At 41.9% G+C, this 25,126-nt stretch overlaps 1 protein-coding gene across 1 annotated transcript; it reads right to left on the bottom strand.

The window, feature by feature from the left end:
* Nucleotides 1–7,523: 7,523 nt before the first annotated feature.
* On the bottom strand, nt 7,524–22,066 carry LOC310648037 (vomeronasal type-2 receptor 26-like; the record flags this gene model as incomplete). The annotated part of the gene is made up of 6 exons (XM_083375667.1): nt 7,524–8,434; nt 8,797–8,923; nt 10,369–10,581; nt 16,423–17,211; nt 21,087–21,378; nt 21,849–22,066. 6 exons carry the CDS (start codon nt 22,064–22,066, stop codon nt 7,524–7,526), a joined length of 2,550 nt encoding a protein of 849 aa, XP_083231793.1.
* Nucleotides 22,067–25,126: the final 3,060 nt, after the last annotated feature.

Raw genomic sequence — 25,126 nt, 5'->3', positions numbered from 1 at the left:
TTTGGTTACTTCCACGTTTCCTTGGTCTGCATCACAAAGAAGCATTCTTAACTCCAGGAGAAATAAAGAACGACAACGGAAGCCACAAACCCTGGCCCCCAAAGAGGTAGCGGCAGCCACAAAACAAAGGTGTTGGAAGGCTGCAGGCTCTTCCGAAGAGTGTGTCGCTACACAACAGGGACTGCCTCGCTGGTGAGAGGCAGGCAATGAGAAAATCAGTTTGCAAAACAGCCTGTAGGTTAGAGATCCTGGTTTGCACAGGCTAAGAGGAACCTGGGGTAAAAGTAGGCTCTGAGTGTGCACACCGGCCCCAATAACGCCCAACTGACCAGCATTGAGTCTTACGCTTAGCCAGGATTGCAGCAGACGGTATGATGGTGAGGTGGGCTGACATCTCCTCTGATCAAAAAGCTTCGCAGTGAAACCATGATTGGACCAAGCCACGATGGTTGGCAGGGTCGGTGCTTATGGGCCAGTCTGGGGATGGTTGGGCCGGGGTCAGACTAGGTGACCTCCGGGGACCCCTCTGGGACTCCCCCGAAAGGATCGGGATGGCTGCCGGCCTGCCTCCCCCCTCCGCCCCCCCCAACCTCCCCCCTCTGGGGAACCTTCCTGACTCCCGGCTGGAGGGGGGAGAAAATCTCCCTGCGGCTTTCCCCCCCCTGAAATGGAGGGAGGAAGATTCCCCTCAGGAAAGAGGCCGCAAAATGGAGGACGCTGCGGGGCCTTTGCCGGCTTTAGCTGCCCTCCTCGCTGCCTGGCGGGCCAGCTGGGACTGAAAGGCCGGACTGCAGACCCTCCTTGCAGGCAGTGCGAGGAACAGCTAAAGCATGCAAAGTGGAGCCTAGGGAATTCTGGGAGTTGAAGTCCAGCTGCCCAGGGTGGGCAACTAAGATGACCTCCGAGGTCCCTTCCGACTCCCTTTTCCCGCTGCTCTAACCACTGAGTTCTCGTCTCGCAATAACAATCTGGGACTCGTTGTCTAACCTTGTGAGGTGGGCTAGGGCGGAGAGAGAGAGACCTGGCTTTCCTGAGGAAGATGGACATTGTAAGCAATGGGGGGTCCATCTTAATTCGAATGGTCACCCCCTTCTCCATCATCAGAAACAGCAAAGCCAGGCCAGAGATGGCCAGAGTGACCGATGGGGATTCTGGCTCCTTTGGAGGGTTTCGAGAGACGATCTGCCTCGAACTGGAGTCAGAATCAAATGGGAGTCAGAGTAGTTTGAAAAGAGATCAGTATTGATGGATTATGTGGGTAGTTCTCATGCGTGGACTTCATCTCCCAGAATTCCCTAGTAAGCCGGCTGGATTCTGGGGGATGAAGGCCACAGATGCCTTGAAGGGGCCAAATTTGTGATTTTTACACAGTTACAATTTAATGACTGTGTGAGGCTATTATCACTTGATAGTCTTAACCCTAATTTGTTCCTTCTTTGGAGATTAAGGCTATAATGAAAAGGAAACAGAGAATAGAAGCCGGGAGCTGAAAGGGACCTTGAAGGTCCTCTGACCGAGTGACTGACGGATTGATGGATTGATTAATATCACCAAGTTGGTGTTGACTCTCAGCAGCCACATAGATAGTTTCTCCCCATGGAGATCTGTCCCCAATGAGGTCCTTCGGGTCTCCCAACCTGCCCCCATCCCCACTAGAGCTGCTTCCTGGGGATCCTTCTCTTCTTCCCTTTCCTTCACTTTCCCCAACATGGCAGACTTCTCCAGGGAATTCGGTCTGCATTGATTGACAGCGTTGAAGTCAGTGTGGACTCTGAGCGACCACAGAGGTTGATGGATGACCTGTCCCCCGTCTGGATTTTCAGGTCTCCCAAATTTGATTACATGGTAATCAAATCCACTAACCTCACCCCAAATTGTCCTCTCCTTCTCTTTCCTTCCGCCTTTCCTAGCATTAGGAAGATCTCCAGAGAGCTGATTTTCTCTTGATGTGCCCTCAGATATGCTATTTTGAAGCTGGCATTGTGGGCTGAGAACTGATCCGGATAGATTATATCTAAAGGGCCCTTTGGCAGGGGACACCCCCCCCCCCCCGCAGATTGTCCGTTGGTTCTTAACTCCCGCTGCGTCTCACGCTAGCAGAAGATGACGGACTCCAAAACTGTAGGGAAAAGCCAGAGTGGAGAAGGCAGGTTAGCAAAACTAGCCCTGAGCTGAAAGAGGATGTGATTGAGGTGTCTCGCTATTTCTCAAACAGGTCGGCAACAGGGAGGAAATGGCCATACTGTCAATATCCTTGGGTGATCTCTCAGAGACCACCGATGGTCCCAACCTCCAGGCTGAGGAGCTGAGAGACGCCTTCGACTTCCAGACCCAGGAATTGCAGAGAGACGATCAATGGATGAAAGAGCAGCACGGCTGTCTCTCTCCAGCAGACACTGGATCAACTTAAGACCACAACCAACGGAAGACCTGCAGAAAACCTGAGGAAGATCCTGCCATCAGTTACAGGAGAATAAATCTTTGGTGAACTACACTGAAGAACTCCACAAAGAGCTGTGCGAGGTCACTAGCCAAGTGTCCACCTCAACCGAGAGAAGGCTGACTCTGAGAAGGACCTCGAAGTGGCGAGGAACCTTCGGCCAGAAGTCGAGAAGCACCTCCAGAGTCTGCAGCCTGAACTGGCTGAGATGGGCCTCAGTTTCCCTGTGGAGAAGAGCCACTCCAGCCCACTGAAGGAGAAAGTCACCCCTCTTCAGGATTTGAGGGAACATCCAAAGGCTGCAGCAGCCACATTTTATTTATTTATTTATTTTATTAAACTGATATACCGCCTTTCTCCCGTAGGACTCAGGGCAGTTCACAAGGTTTTTTAAAATAGTACAACAAATTACATAGATTAAAAACACTTAAAATGATTAAAATAACCCAGCTCCCAGATCCGGCTCTGGCCAAACTCACCTGGCCAAGTCCCCCCATCTTCTCCCGGGTGCAGCAGACGGGAAACAGGACCACGTGAGCGAACTCTCCTTTATTGGAAGGAAGAGAATCTGGCAAGGCTGGACGTAGAAATCTCCCGCCGACTCTTTGGAAAGCCTGGAAAGTTAGGGAAGATCCTTTCCGAGGTTCTTTCTCTGCCAGTGAGGCACCTGTGGGCTCCCCCACCTGATCTGACCCTTCCCCAGGCAGCCTCTTCTCCCTCTCCCCCCCCCACCAGGTCATTTAGCTATTTTTATTTATTTGTTACTATCCTGCCTTTACCATTTCTATCAATAATACAAGTAGGAGAACGTATGAAACACACCTTCCTCTCCTATGTTCCCTCACAACAACAGCCCTGTGAGGTAGGTTGGGCTGAGACATAGTGACTGACCCAAATTCACCCAGCTGGCTTTGATGCCTAAGGCGGGACTTGAACTCACGATCTCCCACACTTTATTTGCACATATAATTACAATTCCTTAATAGTTTGTGGGAATGCTGGTGGTATACCTTGATTCTGCAAAGTATTAACAAACTACTTTCTAATAATTAAATTGATTAAGATAATTAAAACTCAGGAGGTATGAATAACAATTGGTCCTTGGTCATCTATTCTTCTATATTGTCATTAATATAAGGCAAGTAGTTGAAGAAATACGATTTTGTGATGCAACATTTATACCAACTCTTAGACAAAGTTATTTTGTTGTTTTAAAAATACCCAGCTTTTAGAAGAGTATTTATGAGTTTCTAATAGAGTGCATAAGTAAAATTCAGTAGAAAAATGTATATTTTTTATTTGTAGGACTTACAACAAGGTATCCTATCTCATAGAAGAACAAACAGCTGCCAGCTACAATGTGAATCTTTCATTAAGATTTCTTTTGTACTTTTTCCAATATCCTTTTTTTTTAAATCAATTTTTTATTTTATTCAAAACCTTAAAATACAAACTCCCCCCCAAAAAAAACCCGAATAAAACCCCAAAGCTAAACAAAGCTACATTTAAAAAGTGCATAAAGAGAAAAGAGAATAGAGACAGTTCTGGTGAGGAAGCCAGGAGTCTCTCAGCAGGGGAAAAATCTCTCCTGAGTCTGGACGCCATTTTGGGGTTCCTGTAATGTATTTTTCTCCATATTGTTTACGGGAGAAATGCTCCTTGTAGCCCTCATCTTCCTCGGAGCACACAAGACCCACAACCACGACAAGCTCCTGCCTCCCTGGGGGATTGTGGTTCCTCACACTGTCAGCCAGAGGGGGGGACGGGATGTCGGCTGTGCCGAGGAAAGGGGCCTTTGGCAACTGACCCATGGGGACCTTGTCAACGTCGATGGGGCCCAAATGGGGCTGCAGTTGTTCTGGGGTGACACCCCAGGTGCCGGTTAGTCCTGGGGCAAAACAAGCACAAATTTAATATTTTAGTAATAATGAAATAATAAATGAGCAAGAAGCAAAAAATGAAAAAATAAAACTTAGCAACCAGATTAATAATAAAAATTATTATTTTTTCCTCCCAGTTTTCTTTCTTTATCGCTTCCATCCCCACCCAAAGCGGGAAATGCAAAGCAACAAAGGACACTGGGTCACCTCAAGAGAACCCAAATCCTCTCCCTTCATCTGGGACCTTCTTTTATTCTTCTTCCTACTTTTGAACAAGTCCTTGGTCCACTCACCTCTTGCAGCCTCCAGGCTGTCCACTGAGTGCAGCCCCCTGTGGATTTCTGCCCCCGCCCTGCAATCCATCTAAGAATTAAATAACAACAACCATAATAATCATAGAATATCTCTAAAATGGATGAATGAAGAAAATCTGACAGCCAAATCAGTTCAAACACTTACCAGCCATCACATCGTTGAGCAAGGAAGGACCTCCGACCTCTTCCTTCTTTCATCCATGATCGTGATGTCGGGATGGATGGATTCTGGAATAAATGGTTCAGACCCGGATGGGGGCCACCTCCACCTCTTCTGGCTGCTTTGCGACACCTGGGAACACCTTTTGGGGGGCATTGAAGAAGAAAAAAAGAATAAAAGATAACGGACTGGTAGGTTATTTTCTTAACCACAATAATAAGGCTTACTCTTAATGGGGGCTCCGTCACTGGAAAAAATACACACGACAAGAAAAGTCCTGCTCCCCTACGGAGCCAACTTTCTCTCTGTGTGTCTCTGTATCTATCTACACAACTACCTATGTAACTGACTTTGTAACTAACTGTCTAACCCACAGCTCTGCAACCCGTGGCTCCAGAGCCGCATGCGGCTCTTTCAGCCATTTCCTGCGGCTCCCAGTCCTCTGCCATGTGCAGTCCCCCCCAAAAAAAGTGGGATTAAAAAAGTTCAACCAATCAATTCAAATATGCAGGGCAGGTGCATATCTCGCCTTGGCTCCACTATTCAGTCAAACCCTGTTCTGCGCATGCGCGCATGTATGCGCATGCACACATATTTTTTGCGGCTCCCAGTTTTTCCTTTTGTGAGGGAACTGGTTCAAAGTGGCTCTTTCACTGTTTCAGGTTGCTGACCCCTGGTCTAACCAAAATATTTTCTGCAATTAGTTGGAGATTTTTCTGCAAAAGCTCCTTCAATTGGAGTGGGTCTTTTCCCAGCAACAGCCTTGAAATTTCTGTTTTGTTCCTGTCAATTATGCAGAACAGAGAGAAATTAGATTCCACAGATTTTTTTTCTTGGAAAAAAAGTAACTTCATGTATTTGTGTGTGTGCGTGTAAAAATCCAATTTTGCTATTTCTCCCATAACAATCAGCCGGTTCTTCTTGCAGGAAACAGTCTTCAACCATTTATTGGGTATATTAGAAATGCTCAGTGAAACTGACAGATCAGGAAACTTTCATGGACTTGAGGTTGGGAAGGGGAGATGGAGATGGAAAGGGAAGAAGCTACTTCAGGAATGGAGGCATCCATGGAGGCATCTAAAGGAACACTTCTGCCTCTTTCTCAATCCAAGGATGCACACAGGGACTGGGCATAGGGCAAATGGCATCCTCCTGAGGCTCCTGAGTACACATTGACTTTCCACCAATTGTTCTGCTTCCATGGGACTCTTCTGGAAATCTTCAGATTTGATGAATGGCACCTATTGACTAATGGGGAAGGAAAAGATAAGGAATGCCATTTGCTTAAGGCCCCTAGGAGGCTTCTCATGGCCAGGAGACTTAGCCAGCAATACCAAAAGCTTTTGAATGGATGGAATCAAGTCTCTGAGGGAAGGGCGCTGCAAAGACAGGGATGATTTTAGTGACTTCTCTTCATCTGGAGCAGCTTCCAATTTTACACATGTCTCCTTTTCCCAGATTTCTCCACCATGGCCAGGTGGGGGAAAGGGAAGTTCCTTTTCAGAAAATTAGACCATTCCCGAGAAGCCCAAGAGGAAGTAGCCTGTCTAAAAAGAGACCTTGAATGTGGTATTCAGAAGCTTCAATTGGACCATGGCAATTTGGACCCTTTCAGCTGGGGTCACCAAATCAAAGCAAAGCTTTTCCTTATGAAGCAGAGAGAAAAGAGGGTAGCTTTTGATCTCTTCATATCTCCCAGCAGTTGACTGAGTTTATCCTATTCTTGTGTGAAAAATGAAACTGAGGGCTGTTCACTAAGATGAGCACTGCTATATGTTTTTTTTTCTTTTCACCCCACAGCAAAGTCCTACCAGTTGTGAACCCACCAGTGGAATCCATGCTGCTGGACATCTCTGTCCTACCTCAGATAGTCCTCTCAAGAAAGCAGAACTCTTGAAACAGACATTGTTTCAAAAGGAACTTTTATTGAGAGTCAGTGATAGCAGAAGAACAAAGCAAGATCTAATGTTTTCCAGCACAAAATGTTACATTAAAGCATCCCTCTCAAAATCCCACCCAAACATCCAATTTGGTTTTATCCACTGCTCAGATGTGAAGTTGTTATGGGAACCAAGGTGCTAAATGTAGATCCCAGGCACCATTCTCAGGGTTTCACTTCTATCTGGTCTCCTCCCATTGGAGTGGAGATAAGACAGATGGCCCAGAGCACATTCCTCTCCCGTTCACACCCTGAGACATCAAAGGGATGAGGAACAAAGCAGAGAAAACACTGACTGACCTCCCCCGTCCCAACAGCATAGCCAAACAGCCTCTCCCTTCCTGGTAAAATGACAGAACCCGAAAGTAAAAAGGTCTGACACTCGGTCTTCCTTTGGATGGCTTCCACGGAGATAGAAGATGATAGTGGAGATTATAAAAGCTTGGTTCCTGCAGTTTCCATTTTACCTCTTTCCTACTCACTCTCTCTCACACAAACACATATAACTGCTCTCAGTAGGAATAATTGCTCCAATGATTTCTTAAAAAGTGTATGATCATTGGCAGTTACTGAGCAGCAAATTCCTCTGAACGACTTTCACAGTTCTCTTTACCTAGATTTATTGAGATGAAAGGAAAGGGAGTTATAAGAATTACAACCATTCAACCAATTCCTATTCTAAAACATGTAGATATGATTTTCTTTGAGTCCTACATATGTGTAAATAATATGTTCTTTCAAATAAAAGGAATTTTTTCCAATTCTTTAAATATCGTAATGGTGTTAAGTCTCATGGATTTACATTTATTCTGGCTGTAAGATGCCCTTTTGTATTCAGGTCTGGCCTCAGAATGATAATGTAGCACTTGGGGATGAAGATGCAGACTAGTAGACCAGCACTGGAGGCCAAGATGGAGAAGACCTGCACAGCCACCATAAATTTCCCTTTGGTGCTCAGGTAGGTGGGCACAAAGGTCACCCAGACACTGCAGAAGACCAGCATGCTGAAGGTGATTAGCTTGGCTTCATTGAAGGCTCCAGGCAGATTCCTGGCCAGGAAAGCCACCGTGAAGCAAATGGCAGCCAGGAAGCCCATGTAGCTTAGGGTGATGTAGAACATGAGAACAGCACCTTCGTTGCATTGCAAGATGATCTCTCCAGGCTGGGAGTGTAGGTCCGAGTCAGGGAATGGGGGAGAAACTCCCAGCCAGATGGAGCTGATGATAATTTGGAGAGCAGAACCAGAAAGGATGATACAGTTGACCAAGCTCTTCCCTAACCACCTCTTCACTCGATTTCCTGGTTTTGTGGCCAGGAAAGCCAACACCACCATGATGGTTTTGGCCAAGAGAGAAGAAACAGCAACTGAGAAGATGATGCTGAAAACCGTCTGTCGGAGAAGGCAGGTGGCTTTCCTTGGTTGACCAATGAAGAGAAAAGGAGACAAGAAGCAAAGCAGGAGGGAGACCAGGAGGATGTAGGAGGAGTCCCGGTTGTTGGCTTTGACAAGGGGAGTTTCTCGGTATTTAATGAAGGTGATTAAAACAAGGCCTGTGGTTAGGAGCAAGAGTATGGCAAAATGGACCAGTATGATGCCCAAATGTTCTTCATAAGAGAGGAATATTATAACTTTGGGGATACATTGGACTCTGTCCTCATTTGGATATTTATCATCCAGACACTTGGTGCACTTTTCTGTATCTGAAAAACTCAAAAGCCAATATTCATTTAATATTATATCCTTTTATCTTTCAAAAAAGATATTTTTGGTAAAACAACTGATAGCAGGGTCACTTTCCTAGATGTGTTTCTTAACAATTTCACCAAAAGAAGTAATTTTCCCTGACATTGGTAAAACTTGGCAAATCTGCCTTACCTTATCTGTTTCTCATCTCTCCTTCAAGAGTTTTTGGTTAGTCTTCCCTTTAGATAAGAAATTTTGTATTTAGAAAATAAACAGGAGTACAGTTAAGCTTCAATACGTCTTTCAACATGTACTTTCATGAAAATGCTCTGGATAAATCCATTTCCACAAGGCCTTCTTTTCTTATGGTGTCACCCACCTTCCTGAGTGGAGATGGTCCCCTCTGGACAAGGAACACAGTCGTAGCAGCAAATTGGCTCTCCTTCTCTAACCCGTTTGACAAATCCAGGATGACAATTTTCCACACATTTGGACTGAGGCAGAGACTAAACAGAAACAAATAGGAATAGCCAAGTAGCTTAGGTAAATATGAAGTCTCTGACTAGTTCCAAATGGTTATAGGAGATATAACTACTGGTAGATTCTTTATTTATTAACTGCTTCTGGCATGTCACATTTCAAGAAAGGACTTTTCTATTAAGTCTGGAGGGATAGAATTTAAAAATGGTTTAATTATTAAGTATAACCAGTTAACTCCTCATCATAACCCTATTCAGTCCTCCATTCTTCATATACTCATGATTGTAAAATATGATGATGTATTCCTATTAAATTTTCTCTTTGAAAGTAGTACAATGTCCTAGTTAAGATAAGAAGAATAAATTCCTTTCAAATTGGAGCTGTCCAATTGAAATCAGTTTTTTTTTTACTGATTTGTATATTTATTTGTTCAATTCATATGTTGCCATGCTGGTGAATTAAGAATAAAATCGACTCTAGTTTTTAGAATTGTAGTGAGGTGAGATGGAGGCAAGGTTGTGAGAACGTGTCCCTCAAAAAGGGTAAATTAGGCATCTTTTGCTGCAGCATGTAGGACACAAGAATGAGCCCTGTGTCAGGAAGGGATATTTCTAAAGCCCATCTAGTTATCCAAAACAAGGTCATTTCTGTAGAAGAACTTGAACTAGGTTACATCAAGTGGCATGGGGAAAAAAACCTAAATTTATTAATAGTTAAATATGGAGACTCCTTTTTCCCAAGGAGGCTGAAAGTAGCTAATTGTGTTCCAAGGGTTTTCAGAAGAAGAGTCCTCTTAAAAAGACAGAGGCTTTTATATTTGTAAGTTGTGTTTCTTTCATACTGCTCCTTATTACATTGGATATCAGGAAGGGCTTTCCTTTGGATCAAAATGTTTCACTACTTTTTCTGGGTCAGGGCAGTATACAAAATGAGACATCATACAAACAATACACTATTGTAAGCTGCTCAAAGTCATTCTGGACAGGGAGATGGGTGGCATATATATTTGGAGAAGCTGAATTCTAATTCTAAAGCTTATTTTCCACTGGGACCTCTATGACCTCCAGCCAGCCTTGAATAAACTTCATTGGATTCAATCCATACCTGAACTCAATCCATACCTGAACTCAGGTCAACAGAATTGCCTCCTTTGAAATTTCAGGCCAAGAAAGAAGCGATTCTGAAGCAATCAGCACTACATTCCCCAACACTTGATGGCTTCTCTCACCAGGTTATGGAGATAATAAATAACAGAGGAGACACAAAATGACCAAACAACTGTCCTGCTGGATCCCAGGTTGTCTGAATCAGGACATTGTTCCATATTATAGCATCTGAAGGACACTTTCTTAATACTACTGAAGCCTCCCAAGCAGCCTAAAAATTCCCCCATCACATTGACTAGGTTTACTCAACTTGAAATGGTTCCTGAGGCTCTGGAAAACAGAAAAGGCACCAATATTTCACCTACCTTGTTGAGCAACTTTAGCTGTAAAAGAGCATCTTGATTGACAGTAAATCTTTGTCTTTCAAAACTCCCCAGTTGTTCTATGATGAAATCCATCTTGGGGAGAAACACCCAGCTTGTGATTCCCAGATCTGCTGCTACATCTCCATTTTGGTCCAAGTACAGTATCTCCTGAGAAAAATTGCAAAACTCCTCTTTCGACAGAAAGGTATGAAACTAAAATGGAAAGATCCAGAAATTTTGAAAACAGAAAACTTGGTTCTTTATCCCACATGGTCTTTTCACATTTGAAAAGTTGTTTAATTTGTAAGCATTCTTAGTTGAGACGTGACTTGCCACTATTTTCAAAAAAATTTAAAAAAATATTCAGGAAAAAATGTCAATCATACAATATACAGTAATTGACAAAAATTGTCAATTATATGGAATTTTCTATAGTAGTCAAAAACAATAAAAACTCACAAACCTATAAAGATTATTCATAAGCAAAGTGAATACTAGTAAGCATGGATTTTTCCAAGTTTCTCTTAGGTAAACAGACAGGCTCAGAAGAGCTAATTTTACTTTATTGTAAGAAATATTACAGAATACTGGAAGTATGAAAGTATAAATCTCCCACCAACTCTCCTTTCACCCTGAAAAGTTAGGCAGGATCCTTTCTGAGTTACTTTGTCTTCTCTCCCTCTTGTCTGATCATTTCTAGTGAGCATCTCTTCCCCCTTTCCCAAGGTCATTCCCACATGTCATTAGACTTTGTTAATAGATTGTGGGAATGCTTTGATATAAATTGATTTCATATTAACAAATTTGTTCATGAACTCATCACTAGAAACCTAGTTAAATGAGAATTGGATGGTGTGGTAATTAAATGGCAAAAGACTGTCTTAAAAATTGAACTCAAATTTTAATTTTCCTCATAGAACTGGAGAGATACAAACATCTTCATAAAGTCATCACGAGAAACCTAGTTAAGTGGTGTGATAATTAAGTGGGAAAAACTATTTTAATAATTGAACTCGAATATTTTTTGATATTACTCATAGAACTGGTCAGATATGAATTACAATTACTCCTTGATCATTTAGTCTTCAATATATTTATTAATAAAGGCAGATAGAATTGATAAATGATTTTTATGATGCATGATTTATACTAATTCTAAAATAAAACTATTCATATCACTTTTAAAAGACTTCCAGTTTCTTAAAAAATATTTGATTTTGGAATAGAGACAGCACCATAATTAAAATCCAGTTGAAAAATATCTATTATTTATCAATTTGAATTTGACAAACTATGGTATCTGGTGTTAGAACAGACAGATGGGACCTAGTATATAGATCAATCATTAAGGTTTCATTTGTACTATTTTGATATTATTATGTATGTATAATAGTCACTGATTTTAATAAATTGGTGGTATCAACTAATTTATTAGATAACAAAATCATATAATCATTGTTAATTTCATTAATGATGCACTGGAAGAAGACAGGAATATTTATGAAAATGACTTGTTGGAAATTTACAGTGAATTATAATGTAATTATGAGAAATTTATAGTGAAATTGTATAAAATCATGTACTGTTGGTATTTAAAATTGTCAAAGATATTTAAAGATATTTCAAATGTCCATTGGAAAATCAATTTTAAAGAAGGTCCTTTTTACGATACATGGCTGACTTGTGACAAGGCAAAAATATATGGGGACCAGATTTATATTTCAATCGAGATGTTTCTTTAAAAAAACCTATCTAATGGGATCTAGAATTCTTTCCTTTTTGAGTATTGGATAAGGAATTGGAAAAAATGGAATTTTCTTATCATATATGCTGAGCGTAATGAAAATTTTATGTACTCCAAAATGGAAAGAGTCATCAATTCCCACATGCAACAATGGATGGAGAAACTGACGGATATGGCAAAGCTAATAACATTGATTAAGGAAAGAAATGTAAATAGCTTTGTTTCCACTTGGAAACCATTTCTGGACTCTGATAAAAAAAGATAAAAATGATATTCTGACTTTGGGTTTTGTTGATTAAGTAGATAGCTGTTTATAGAAATGACTATTGCTTATTATTTCTATAAGGGACGCAGTGGCTCAGTGGGTTAGGACACTGAGCTTGTCGATCAGAAGGTCGGCAGTTTGGCGGGTTGAATCCCGAGTGCCGCGTAACAGAGTGAGCGCCTGTTACTCGTCCCAGCTTCTGCCAACCTAGCAGTTCGAAAGCACATAAAAATGCAAGTAGAACATTTAGGCTGATAATTTGGATACATACATGCTAATTTTTTAGGATCTAAATGCATCTATAAAACATTTTATAAAAATTCTCTCTTAAATTTTGAGCCTGAGTAAATTTTACAGTTCGAAAGCACGTAAAAATGCAAGTAGAAAAATAGGGACTGCTCCGGTGGGAAGGTAACAGCGTTCCGTGCGCCTTTGGCGTCTAGTCATGCCGGCCACATGACCACGGAGACATCCTCGGCCAAGCGCTGGCTCTTCGGCTTTGAAACGGAGATGAGCACCGGCCCCTAGAGTTGGAAATGACTAGCACGCATGTGTGGGAGAACCTTTACCTTTACTATTATTTATCTATTATTTATCTATCTATTATATATTATATAATATTATATTATATCTATTATATATCTATTATTTCTATGGATTACTGCCTTGTCATGGCGAAGGGGCTTGCGTAATTCAATGAAGCTATGAGCTATGCCATGCAGGGCCACCCAAGACGGACAGGTCATAGCAGAGAGTTCTGACAAAACGTGATCCACTGGAGAAGGAAATGGCAACCCACTCCAGTATGTTTGCCATGAAAACCCTATGGACAGTACCAAAAGGCAAAATGATATGATGCTGGAAGATGAGCCCCTCAGGTTGGAAGGCGTCCAATATTACCAGTCATTAAGTTAATTACTAGGAACTAGAGATCAAATTTCCAACATACGCTGGATCATGGAGAAAGCTAGAGAGTTCCAGAAAAACATCTACTTCTGCTTCATTGATTATGCTAAAGCCTCTGATTGTGTGGATCATAACAAACTGTGGCAAGTTCTTAAAGAGATGGGCGTACCAGACCATCTTATTTGTCTCTTGAGAAACCTATATGCGGGCCAAGAAGCAACAGTGAGAACTGGACACGGAACCACTGATTGGTTCAAAATTGGGAAAGGAGTCCGGCAAGGCTGTATACTGTCACCTTGCCTATTTAACTTATATGCAGAGCACATCATGAGAAAGGCAGGGCTAGATGAATCAAAAATTGGAATTAAGATTGCCGGAAGAAACATCAACAACCTAAGATATGCAGATGATACCACTCTAATGGCAGAAAGTGAAGAAGAACTAAAGAGCCTCTTGTTGCGGGTGAAGAAGGAGAGTGCAAAAGTTGGGTTGAAACTTAACATTAAGAAAACCAAGATCATGGCATCCGGCCCTCTCAATTGCTGGCAAATAGATGGGGAAGAAATGGAGGTAGTGACAGATTTTATTTTCCTGGGCTCCAAGATCACTGCAGATGGAGACTGTAGCCAAGAAATTAAAAGACGCTTGCTCCTTGGGAGGAAAGCCATGACAAATCTAGACAGCACACTAAAAAGCAGAGACATCACCCTGTCAACAAAAGTGTGTATAGTCAAGGCTATGGTCTTCTCAGTTGCAATGTATGGCAGTGAAAGTTTGACCATAAGAAAGGCTGAGCGCCAAAGAATTGAGGCCTTTGAGCTATGGTGCTGGAGAAGACTCCTGCGAGTCCCTTGGACTGCAAGGCGATCAAATCAGTCAGTCCTAGAGGAGATCAACACTGACTGCTCTTTATTTATTTTTTTTTATTAAATTTATTATTTAAAAACATTGGACACAGTACCAGCGAGCTGACAAACCTTTTTGTCTACAATGTTTAAATATATATATATATACATGTATATATATACATCAAAAATACACTTAAATACACTTAGATTACAAATCGGTGAAATACCACAATATTTAAAACAGTGAGCTAGTCTGTAAAACCTAATAGAGACCTTTCTTTTTATCCATCCAAAGATACAATTTGTTCCAAATTCTATAATAGTCTGATTGATCTTTATTCTTTAATTCCAAAGTTAATCTGTCCATTTCAGCGCAATCCCAAATTTTCCTAATAACCTCTTTTTGTCCTGGGATCTCATTCTTTTTCCATTTTTGCGCAAATGATATTCTAGCTGCTGTGATAATATGGATCGTTAAGTATAGCACATCTTTAGGATATTTCTCTTTCGTGATTCCCAACAAGAAAAGTTCTGGACTAAACTCCAGATCTTGTTTCAATATTTCTTTCAGCCAAATCCAAATCATTCTCCAAAATTTTTGTGTTTTACTGCAAGACCACCACGTGTGGAAGTATGTGCCTATCTCTTCAGAACACTTCCAACATTTGGGAGATACTGTTGTGTACATTTTTGCTAAGCGGGCTGGGGGAAGATGCCATCGGTAAAACATTTTAAATAAATTTTCTTTATACGATGAGGCCAGTGTTATCCTTTTATTCCTATCCCAAATTGTTTGCCAAGTATCTAGGTCGATGTTATGTCCTAAATTGTTAGCCCAGATCAACATGGGGTCTTTCACTTGCTCTTCAAACAGCTTATATCCCAAAAGTAATTTATAAAAATTCCTTATTTGTTTAGAGTCCGGTCCCAATAATATTTTGTCCAATGCTGTTTCAGAGGTATATATCCCCCATTCATTTTTATCCTTCCTAAATCTCGATTGGATTTGTAAGTAGGCCCACCAATCGAGTTTTATACCTTGTAATTCTAGTTCATTCCTAAGTTTCAATTCCCCCTCCTCATTCAGAATATCCTTGTATGAGATTATGTTACCCAAATCAAACAGATTTGGGTAAACTATCGCTTCAAGGGTGGATAGCCAGACCGGTATTTTGGTGTAATTGTGAGATCTAATTTTTTTCCAAGTATTGAGTAGCGCTTGCCTGATCCGGTGTCTTTGAAAATGCGAGAAAAGACCTTGTTTCTCCGTCCATAGGAAAGCATGCCAGCCATATTGCAAATCGTGACCCTCTAAAGTTAATAGTCTTCTATTTCTCAAGATTACCCATTCTCTAATCCAGCTCAGGGCCGCGGCGTGGTAATATAATTCCCAGTCTGGCAATCCAAAACCCCCATTTTCCTTCGTGTCTTGTAAATATTTCAATTTAATTCTTGGTTTTTTCCCCTGCCAAATAAAATTTAGTGATAATTTATCCAAATTTCGAAAAAATTTAGAGTCGAGTTGAATTGGGATATTCTGAAACAGAAACAGGATTTTAGGCAAAATATTCATCTTAATGACAGCGATTCTTCCCAATAATGAGAGTTTTAGGTTTCCCCATCTTTCCAGGTCACCTTTTATTTGATTCACTACACTATCATAATTATCCTTTTTGAGTGAAGTGCATCTAGCCGTAATGTTAATCCCTAAATATTTTATTTTCTTGACTATTTCTATATCCGTGATTTCGGCCAGATTACCTTTTTGTTTATTGGTCATATTTTTAACAATCATCTTGGTCTTATTTCTATTTATTCGCAGAACACTGACTGCTCTTTAGAAGGCCAGATCCTGAAGCTAAAACTCAAATACTTTGGCCACCTAATGAGAAGGAAGGACTCACTGGAGAAGAGCCTAATGCTGGGAAAGGTTGAGGGCAAGAGAAGAAGGGGACGACAGAGAATGAGGTGGCTGGATGGAGTCACTGAAGCAGTAGGCGTGAGCTTAAATGGACTCCAGAAGATGGTAGAGGACAGGAAGGCCTGGAGGAACGTTGTCCATAGAGTCGCGATGGGTCGGACACGACTTCGCAGCTAACAACAACAACAACATTATTTCTATATACAGTATCTGTTGTGATGTCCACTCTTTGGAACATTATCCCATGAGTGATTCAGTTGTCCAGAACTCTTGCCGTTTCTACCACAAAGAGGTTCAGATGGTTCCCCTCCACCTCCTTTGGATGCTTTTTTAAAAAGTAACTGACAGATTCTTGCCAGGACCCCCATACCTGCCACGGCTGCAGCCTTGAACTCTCTTCGACCTCCTTGCTTCTCCTCCGCAATCTGGAGAAATATGCAGCTTTCAAGGTGTGGGCCAGAGTCTTAACAAAACTGTAATAATGTTCAGAACTTGGGATCCAGTTCCTGTACCATTTGTTTTGGGTCTCCAGTGGTGCTTCCTGGGTGCATCTTTTTCGGCCTTTGACAGAAAGGACATGTTTTGAAAGAGAACAACGGAAATAATGATCTTGAAACTGGGGTTCTACATAGAATTGGGGTTCAAAGACATCATCTTTTTGCCTTTCTTTCTTTTCCTGATAAGAAAATCTCCAAATGCTATGGACGTATTTGTAAAGTCTGTGCCTTGTAATTGTCAAATAACCCAGGACTGACATGATGCACACTTTCCCTTCAATGGGTCCTGGCAGACGCATAAGTGTTAAATGAAAAGGAAGAATTCTGTCAAAAATGGAAACATGTTCTAGGAAGTGGACAAAGACATTGACTTGTCTCCATTTAGAGAGGGCATCCTTGAGGCATGTTATGTGATCAGTTGTTGAGAATAGTTGTGATATAACAACACAAATTCCATTTTTGACAAGCACAGGAGTAAAAATCCTCATGAAATTCTCTCCCTTCTCTGTGTCTGACGCAAAGAGGCCAATCAGGGTCCATCTGAAATGGAGGAGGAGCTGGACAATTGCCGGGTACTGGATCCCTTGTTTGGGGAGCATCGGGTGGAAAAAAGGGAAATTGCTTTTATCACTCAGAGCCTCTGAAGCAGTTTCAATCCTGATCTAAAAAGGGCAATGAAGAATGCTGTGTTATACTGGGGGTCAGATCAAACCCATAATATTACCGTTTAGTAAATCCAATTTGGTTCTCATGAATATATTAGAATGTTTTATTGTTAATTAGCCTTTAAGCCATAACAAAATGCATAATGTAGAATACAAAACATTAATAAGTTCATGTATCAAAATAGAATGCAAGAAAAAAAGAAAGATTGAAGAATGTAAATCATTTCTGTATCACCCCTACAATTTATCACAAACAGACCCACATATCTAGATGTCAACTGAACTGTTTTAGTCTAATAAGAGACAGTATTATATGTCATTTCTGAATTCTGACTGCACAGGAAATGTCAGGACCTACCCCAATTCACATCTTAGGAAATAAGGACTCTTGGGAGCCGAGTTGTCCAAAAGGAAAAAAATTTACTAAGGATAAGATTGGTTGTGGAGATATGAGACAGGATCTGGTCTTGAGTCACATTTCAAATCCATATAAGCATTCCCGGTTCAACCCACTCCTCTCAAAATTCCATTTGGTTAGGATCCCATCAATTTGGTTGTCAGGTCCTTCCGTGGGAAGAAAGAAACTTCGTGCATTCCTTTGTTGATTGCCTTCTTCCTACAGCCCCAACAGACAGATCACTCCCCCCCCCCCCACTTTGTTCCCCCAGATCAAAGGTTCTTTGAAAGCAGCTACAGATAGACTGTGTAGAGAGTTTCCTCCTTTAAATTTCTGGGAGTCTAACTCTGTGAAGATCTGACCTGGAAAGTCAACACAACCCAGGTGGCCAGAAAGGCCCAACAGAGGCTTCACTTTCTTAGGGTCTTGCGGAAGAACAGGGTAGAACAACAGCTAATGACCCTCTTTTACCGGTCTACTATAGAGAGCGTCCTCTCGTATGGTATTGTGGTTTGGTATGCTGGTCTGACAGCCGCGGACAGGAAAGTATTACAGAGGGTGGTGAGCACAGCACAAGACATTGTGGGCTGTCCCCTGACACCACTGGATGACCTCGCCAGGGCTCGTTGCCTTGGAAGAGTGAGGAAGATTCTCAGGGATGACTCACACCCTGGACGGTATCTCTTTACTCTCCTACCATCCGGCAGGAGATATAGGAATATAGCCAGCCGTACCAACAGGCTGAAAAATAGCTTTTATCCGTGGGCTGTTAGGCTTTTAAATGGGACATAATCTTATGCAGAATTGACTTGGGAGGCCGGTGTGTGGTGTAGTTGGTTCACATGGTGTGGTGGGATGGAGGGTTTGTTGTCACTGTGTGTTGAGGGGAGAGAGCAGGGCGGGGAGGGTCAGCTAATCTCAATGTACACATGTTGTACTTTGACAATAAAGGTTTATTTTTATTTATTAATAAACAATCCCCCCCACTCCTTCTACCAGTATGGCAGAATCCCGGTAGGCACAATATTTTAACCATACATTTATGAATGTGATATCAATGGATTCTGACAGGAAATATGTTATTTTTATACATAGATCTGAAGAGATCATTTGTCTAATGTGCAGTCCTGATCTCTCTCTTTCTAAATGTTGCTTACATGCCCTAAGATGTTTTGGCATTTCTACATTTCAATACTTGGCAAGTCGGAAGGTGTAATGTGATTTTGACTTTTTGGGGCTATACTTAATTTTATTTTATTTTAATTTTATATTGTATTGTTTTTAAATTCTGCCCTGTAAACCACCCTGAGCCCTTTGGGAATAGGGCGGTATATAAACCGAATAAATAAATAAATAAATAAATAAATAAATAAATAAATAAATAAATAAATAAATAAATAAATTTCAGTGTACCAAACTTATTGAGGATGGCTACATCTTTCTCTGCTTCAATGTTCCAGATTCTTTGTGTTGTGATCTTTTTTGCTCCTTCTCTTCTTGTACAAGATAACACAGCTCCTAATATAAATTGTCGTTTCTACAATCAAAAGGTCTTTAATTGAAATTTTATCAGTTCTAACACAGGAAATTTGAGGAATCTATTAGATTCCATAGCTTTAATTATACATTAATAAATACATATGGTGATTTTAGACAAAAGACAAATTGACAAAATCCCAGTTCACTTCTGAGGGTAGCAGCTGAAGTCCTTTTATTACATACACACACACACACACACACACTGCTTTGATTGAGCTGGTTCTACTAGTGGGATATATTAAGCCCCAAACTTCAGCACCGTATAAGGGCTTGAGGGGTAAATTTGGCATCATATACTTTAATACATAGGGAGAAAGGTAGATTGTATGATTGTGGTTTTTTTATGTTTAAGCACTAAATGCACTTGTGTCTTTTCTCTAATTGAGTTCTTTTTATGATTTGAGAAGCAATATCCAGTTTCAGAAAAAACTACCCCGGGTACAGTAAGTAAAAGTGTTACTTGCTCTATTGGCTCGCCATCAAATAGGATCCTATAGCTATGATGTCATTTCATACACTCCCATCCCCCCAAAACGGCCCCCCCATAACTTTTTACTTCGTTTTGTCAACATTCTGAAAACTATCATGGCAGTAGAGTCCAAGTTTTCTTGACAGCCTACACAATCCAGCTTATGAAAATGAGAATAGTGTCATTTTATGTGTACTTCACTTTCATGTGTACTACTTGTCCTTCATTAGTGCGGGCAAGGCCTTAATCTCTAGACTGAAGAGCAAGGTTCAAATATACCCATTTCCCTTCCCCCTTGGTAAGTACTGATCCCTCTTCTCATGGCTCCATTGAGCCGAAACCTCCCTCTTGAACCAGGGCTTGTGAAAAGGGCTTTGATCAGGGCCAGCAGTCTGAATAACAATCGATTTCCTCCCTTTACAGCATCAAATGCTGCAATAAGAGCTGCAGGATAAAGACAGCAAACCATAGTTTCTCCACCTGAAATATTTTTTGATTAGACATTGCAAGATAAATCTATTGTCAATATAAGATTATTAATCTATTTATTAAATTGGGTTTAACTTAAAGGTAAATTAAAAGTAATCTGTTCACTGACAAAGTTTCAACTTTGATTTGTTTCAAGTCAATATCCATATTGAACTCTAAATGTAATTTTTTTCCACCTTGTTTGACAACTTCTTAAAAATAATTCAATCTTTTACAAGCAACCAAATTTTGTTTTATTGGGCCAATTTCATTCCACCTAGAAAGATGACATTTCCACTCATTAAACTAAATGGGTATGCCAGTGGTAAAAGTCCCAAAAGATTAATAAAATGGCTTCTTGTAATTTAAAGCCACACAGTGCATAGTAACATTAGTAGTATTAACTTACCTTGAACAAAATCCTAGTCTTTTAGATACACTAAAAATTGAAGGGTTTTTTTTCCCCAGCTACAAAGGTAAACCTTATAGGGTAGGCAAGGCGGGTTGTGTGACGTGTATGAATTCTGGCACCTTTTTTTTTTAACAAAAAAGCATTGATTAATACCACTTTATACATCTTTAGTAACACTACATCTGGAATACTGCATCCAGTTTTGGTCACCACATTACAAAAAAGATGTTGAGACTTTAGAAAAAGTGCAAAGAATAGTAACTGAGATGATTAAAGGCCTGGAGACTAAAACATATGAAAATATTATTTTCCAAAACACCAGAAGGCAAGACAAGAAAGAATGGATGGGAACTAATCAAGGAGAGAAGCAACCTGGAATTAAGGAGAAACTTCCTAACAGTGACAACAATTAACCAGTGGAACAGAAGTTGCCTCCAGAAGTTGTGGGTGCTCCACCATTGGAAGTTTTTAAGAAGAGGCTAAACAGCCACTTGTCTCAAATTGTATAGGAAATCCTGCTTGAGCAAGGGGTTGGGCTAGACGACCTCCAAGGCCCCTTCCAGCTCTATTTTGACTTACACACAAACCTGTGGGACTTTGTAGGTGCCTAGTAATGTTGACAACTGGATGGAAATGTCCCTCTGAGCTCCATCAAAAAGAGCCAAAATGTTCTCCTTCCTCCCACAGCCATAGTTGGGAACATTGAATTCTCCAGTGGAGAGCATGTCCAGCAAGGCATCTGAAGTGCGTAAAGTGCTCAAAGAGTTGTCGTGGATGTTGTAGCCAAGTGTGAGATTGTGCAAAAGATGGGAATTCTTGTTCACCAATTGAAAGGTGAAAATAAATTGTAAGATTTTTGAATAACCAGCAGAAACTCTCCTGTAAAAAAAATCATGCTGTTGTTATCATCATCATCATCATCATCATCATCATCATCATCATCATCATCATCAAGAAAATACTTTTTTAAAACTGCAATCCTCTTTGTTTTAACAAACCTACTGTGTGTTGGTAGAGTCTATTGATCCAAAACCAATGAGCAGGTATACAAATATTGAAATGGACTTGGCTGAGGAACAACAAGTGTTTCAATCACTACTTTAAACAAAGTTTAACATTCAAGGGATGAATTCAGGACTGAACTGGGAGAGGAACTTTGTTCAGTTTTTTCAGCCCCATCTTTGGATTTTTCCACTAAATCAGACAAAAGAAGGAAGCCCTGGAAATCAAAATCATTCAAGAAATCAGAGATCCTGCAATGTGGAAGTAAGTGAAATAAGAAGAAAAGAAGGAGAGCGTTAGAATTAGCAAATGGAGGGAATGCAACTCCATCACTCTGAATGACTTACGAAGGAGACTGAACAGGAGGAGCCATGTTGAAAGGCAAAAATATATGCGATATTATTCTTTCAGTAGTGAATATATCAATGAGATGGTCTCCTGGCCTGTAAAAGCTCCATGGTCTCTTTCCATCCTGGTGCTCCAAATTGATCAGGCATTTCATTCTAAGCTTCCCAAAGACCGGCTGGGACGTCAGCAGCAGCAGAAGCAGAAGCAGCAGGTCCATAATTTGCAGGGTGAATCAATCTCTTTTCTATTCATGAGGCATTTATCCTTTTCTGATACCAGATCCTTTGCATATGGCTTCAGTCTGATGTTTACAACAAAGGAAGTCACTGGAGAAGTGGTGGAAAAGATCTCAATGCTGGTATTGTGATGACTACACTGAGAGGCATCCCAGGGCTCCTTGTGAGGAGGGGTAGCTGGAGAAAGTCATGCGAGTGAAAAACCAGAGAAACACCCGTGGGGCTATTGTTCTGGTGTGACTGTGGTCCTTCTTGTCAAGACATGCCCAGAAAGTGATGCTGGAGGCAGATATCTCAATAACAAGGGAACTGACTCCTGTTGCCCTTCAACATGGTCTCTTAACTCCAGAGATTGCTGGAAAAACTGACCCAGAATTATGGAGTTTGGTGGCACTCTAGACTGATGTCATTTAAGTCTAGAGCTGCCTGTCTTCCAATGCCAAGGAAGCAAATAATCCTTGAACCCTTGAACCCTGCCTGATGTTAAGCGTTAGGCCTCTTTGGGATTTTCTCTTACAGTAGATCTCCATACATGAATCCTAAATTTGAGCAGGTTTTAACGGTGCTTGTGCCTGAAGTGAAATTTCATTTCCCATCTTTTCTAGTGGTATTAATTTTTGGATGAGGGCTGACTAAGAGGCAGGAAAGTGGCAGCCTGTGGACCCCTCCCCATGGCCCCTCCCCACTTCCCAGGGCAGGAGGAAGAGGCACTTGGCAGCCCTTTCCCAGGCTGACCTCCTCTCATCCCTGGACCCCACCAGCCCCACCTGGCCTGCAGGTGCCCAGGGCTCACCTTGAAGGGCCCCCAATAAATAAAGGTTATTCTTTTATAAATTGTATCAAATGTAACACTAAGATGTGAGGCTATCTGTTTCCTGCTCAGACAGAGAACTCACAAATGGTAATCAACAAAGTTCTTTTGAAATGTTAAAAAGGATAGGAACATCTCAAGGTTGCGAGAAAAACAAGATAATGTAGTGCCGGAAGTAAGGAAGTTGTTATAATAAGTCTTTTGGATGTAAAAGTTCAAAGAAGATCTTTTAGAAATGTAAATGACATCAAAGACTAAGGTTTTTTTAGGAGTAACATGTATCAAGAAGAGAAAGTATAAATGCTTGGTTTGAAACTTGTTCAGCGCGCTCTTTGAACCCAATCCAAATTGGGAAGGGTCTAAGAGGCCGCGTTTGTAAACGCTTTTTTATTTTCAATTTCTTTTCAATAAATTTTTGCCTTTGTTAACCAGACTTGTCTTTGAGTTGTGAGCATCAAATTTTGGGCTTTTAAATCTCACAGCCCCCTCCCCACTTCCCAGGGCAGGAGGAAAAGGCACCTGGCTGCCCCACGGGAGACTTGGCAGCCCTGGCTGACCTCCTTCCCCCTGGACCCCACCAGCCCCACCTGGCCTGCAGGTGGCCAGGGCTCACCTTGGAGGGCCCCCACTCCCACTTTCTGACAGCACCTGAGCTGCCCAGACCTCCCTCTCCCCAGCACCCCTCCCTCCCTGCCCTCACCAGGATGGGGGGACCCCCTGCAGACCCCCTGGCCCTGCAGGATGCCTGTGTGCCCCCCCACACACACACAGCACAACCACCTGCAAAACTCTCCAAATTCAGCCCCTTGGAGGCCGCTTGGCCGGCAAGGATGAAGCCAGGCGCAGTGAGGCCGGCAGCCTCGGCCAGCTGGGTGTGAAGGTTGTCCGAAAGGCCACAGGTGAAGCTGACCCAGAGATCCTGGCCAGGTTGCTCAGAAGTGGTTGCCATTGCCTCTTTCCCAGGGCTCTGAGAGAGTGGCTGGCCCAGAGTCTCCTGGCTGGCTTGGTGCCTGAGGCAGCACTGGAACTCAGGGTCCCCTGGTATTGAATAACCACTGCACCAAACTGACTCTGGGGATACCCACACAACACTTCCCCAATGGCTGCCTTCACATTTGCAACTTTTAACAAAGGTTGGTTTTCCAAGGTTGAATCTGTTGGTCGATGAATCCGTGAATTATGGGAACTTTGAAGTACATTAATTCATGGGAGAGATGCTGAACAATAGTATGTACAGCCAGTCCTCGACTTAACAACAGTTCATTTAGTGACTGTTCAAAGTTACAACTGCACTCAAAAATATGACTTACAATGTTTTTCACAGTTATGACCTTTGCAGCATCCCCATATGGTCACGTGATCAACCTTCAGATGCCTGGCAACTGACTCATGTTTATGATGGTTGCTGTGCCCCGGGGGTTAGGGTTTGTCACAGGATCCCTTTTTGCGACCTTCTGACAAGCAAAGTCGATGGGAAAGTCAGATTCACTGAACAACCGGGTTACTAACTTATCAGCTTCAGTAATTAACTTAATGACTGGTAATAAAGATTGTAAAATGGGGCAAAACTCACTTGAAAGATGTTTCATTTAACAACAGAAATTTGGGCTGAATTGTGGTCATAAGTCGAGGACTACCTGTATTGGGGAGACTTTTCTTCTCGCAAGGACCACCTTCACACAACCTACTTGACCAGGCTGGGGTCCTTGCGGAGGTCCACGTGGAGCCTGCTAAGAGCCTGTAACAAACCAGGGATGACAACAGCCTCCCCTCCTCCTCTCCTCTGGGACAGACTCAGAAATTGGGGAGGGCCCATTTCCGACCGAGGAGGGGCTTCCTCCTCCTCTCTGGGCATAACCCGGCTCCGGGGAGACTTGGCTGTGAGCATCCTGGAGGAGAGAGAGAGTCTAACTGGCATGGAAAAGCAACACATGTGCTAAGCACATTGATTTGTGCTTCTTAGATTGTAAGCCGCCCTGAGTCTTCGGAGAAGGGTGGGATATCAATGGGAATAAAAAAAACAACACAGCTTGAACTTGGAGCCTCCCAGGATCAGGTCTCCAGGCCCTGAGAGCAGAATCTGAGGGATGTTCAAGTGGGAGAACTTTCCAGTTGTGGAACTGGGATATGGGCTGCCCTCTGTTCCTCACTGCCAGGATGGACCTGCCTGTCCCTTCAGTTCTCCCCTCTCCCTCAGCCCCTCCCCCCAGTTCTCCCTTCCAGGCTGTAG

This window comes from Vipera ursinii (genome assembly GCF_947247035.1).
Source record: "Vipera ursinii genome assembly, chromosome: 17".
Lineage (NCBI taxonomy): Eukaryota > Metazoa > Chordata > Lepidosauria > Squamata > Viperidae > Vipera > Vipera ursinii.
This window is presented reverse-complemented; position numbering and strand designations above follow the sequence as displayed.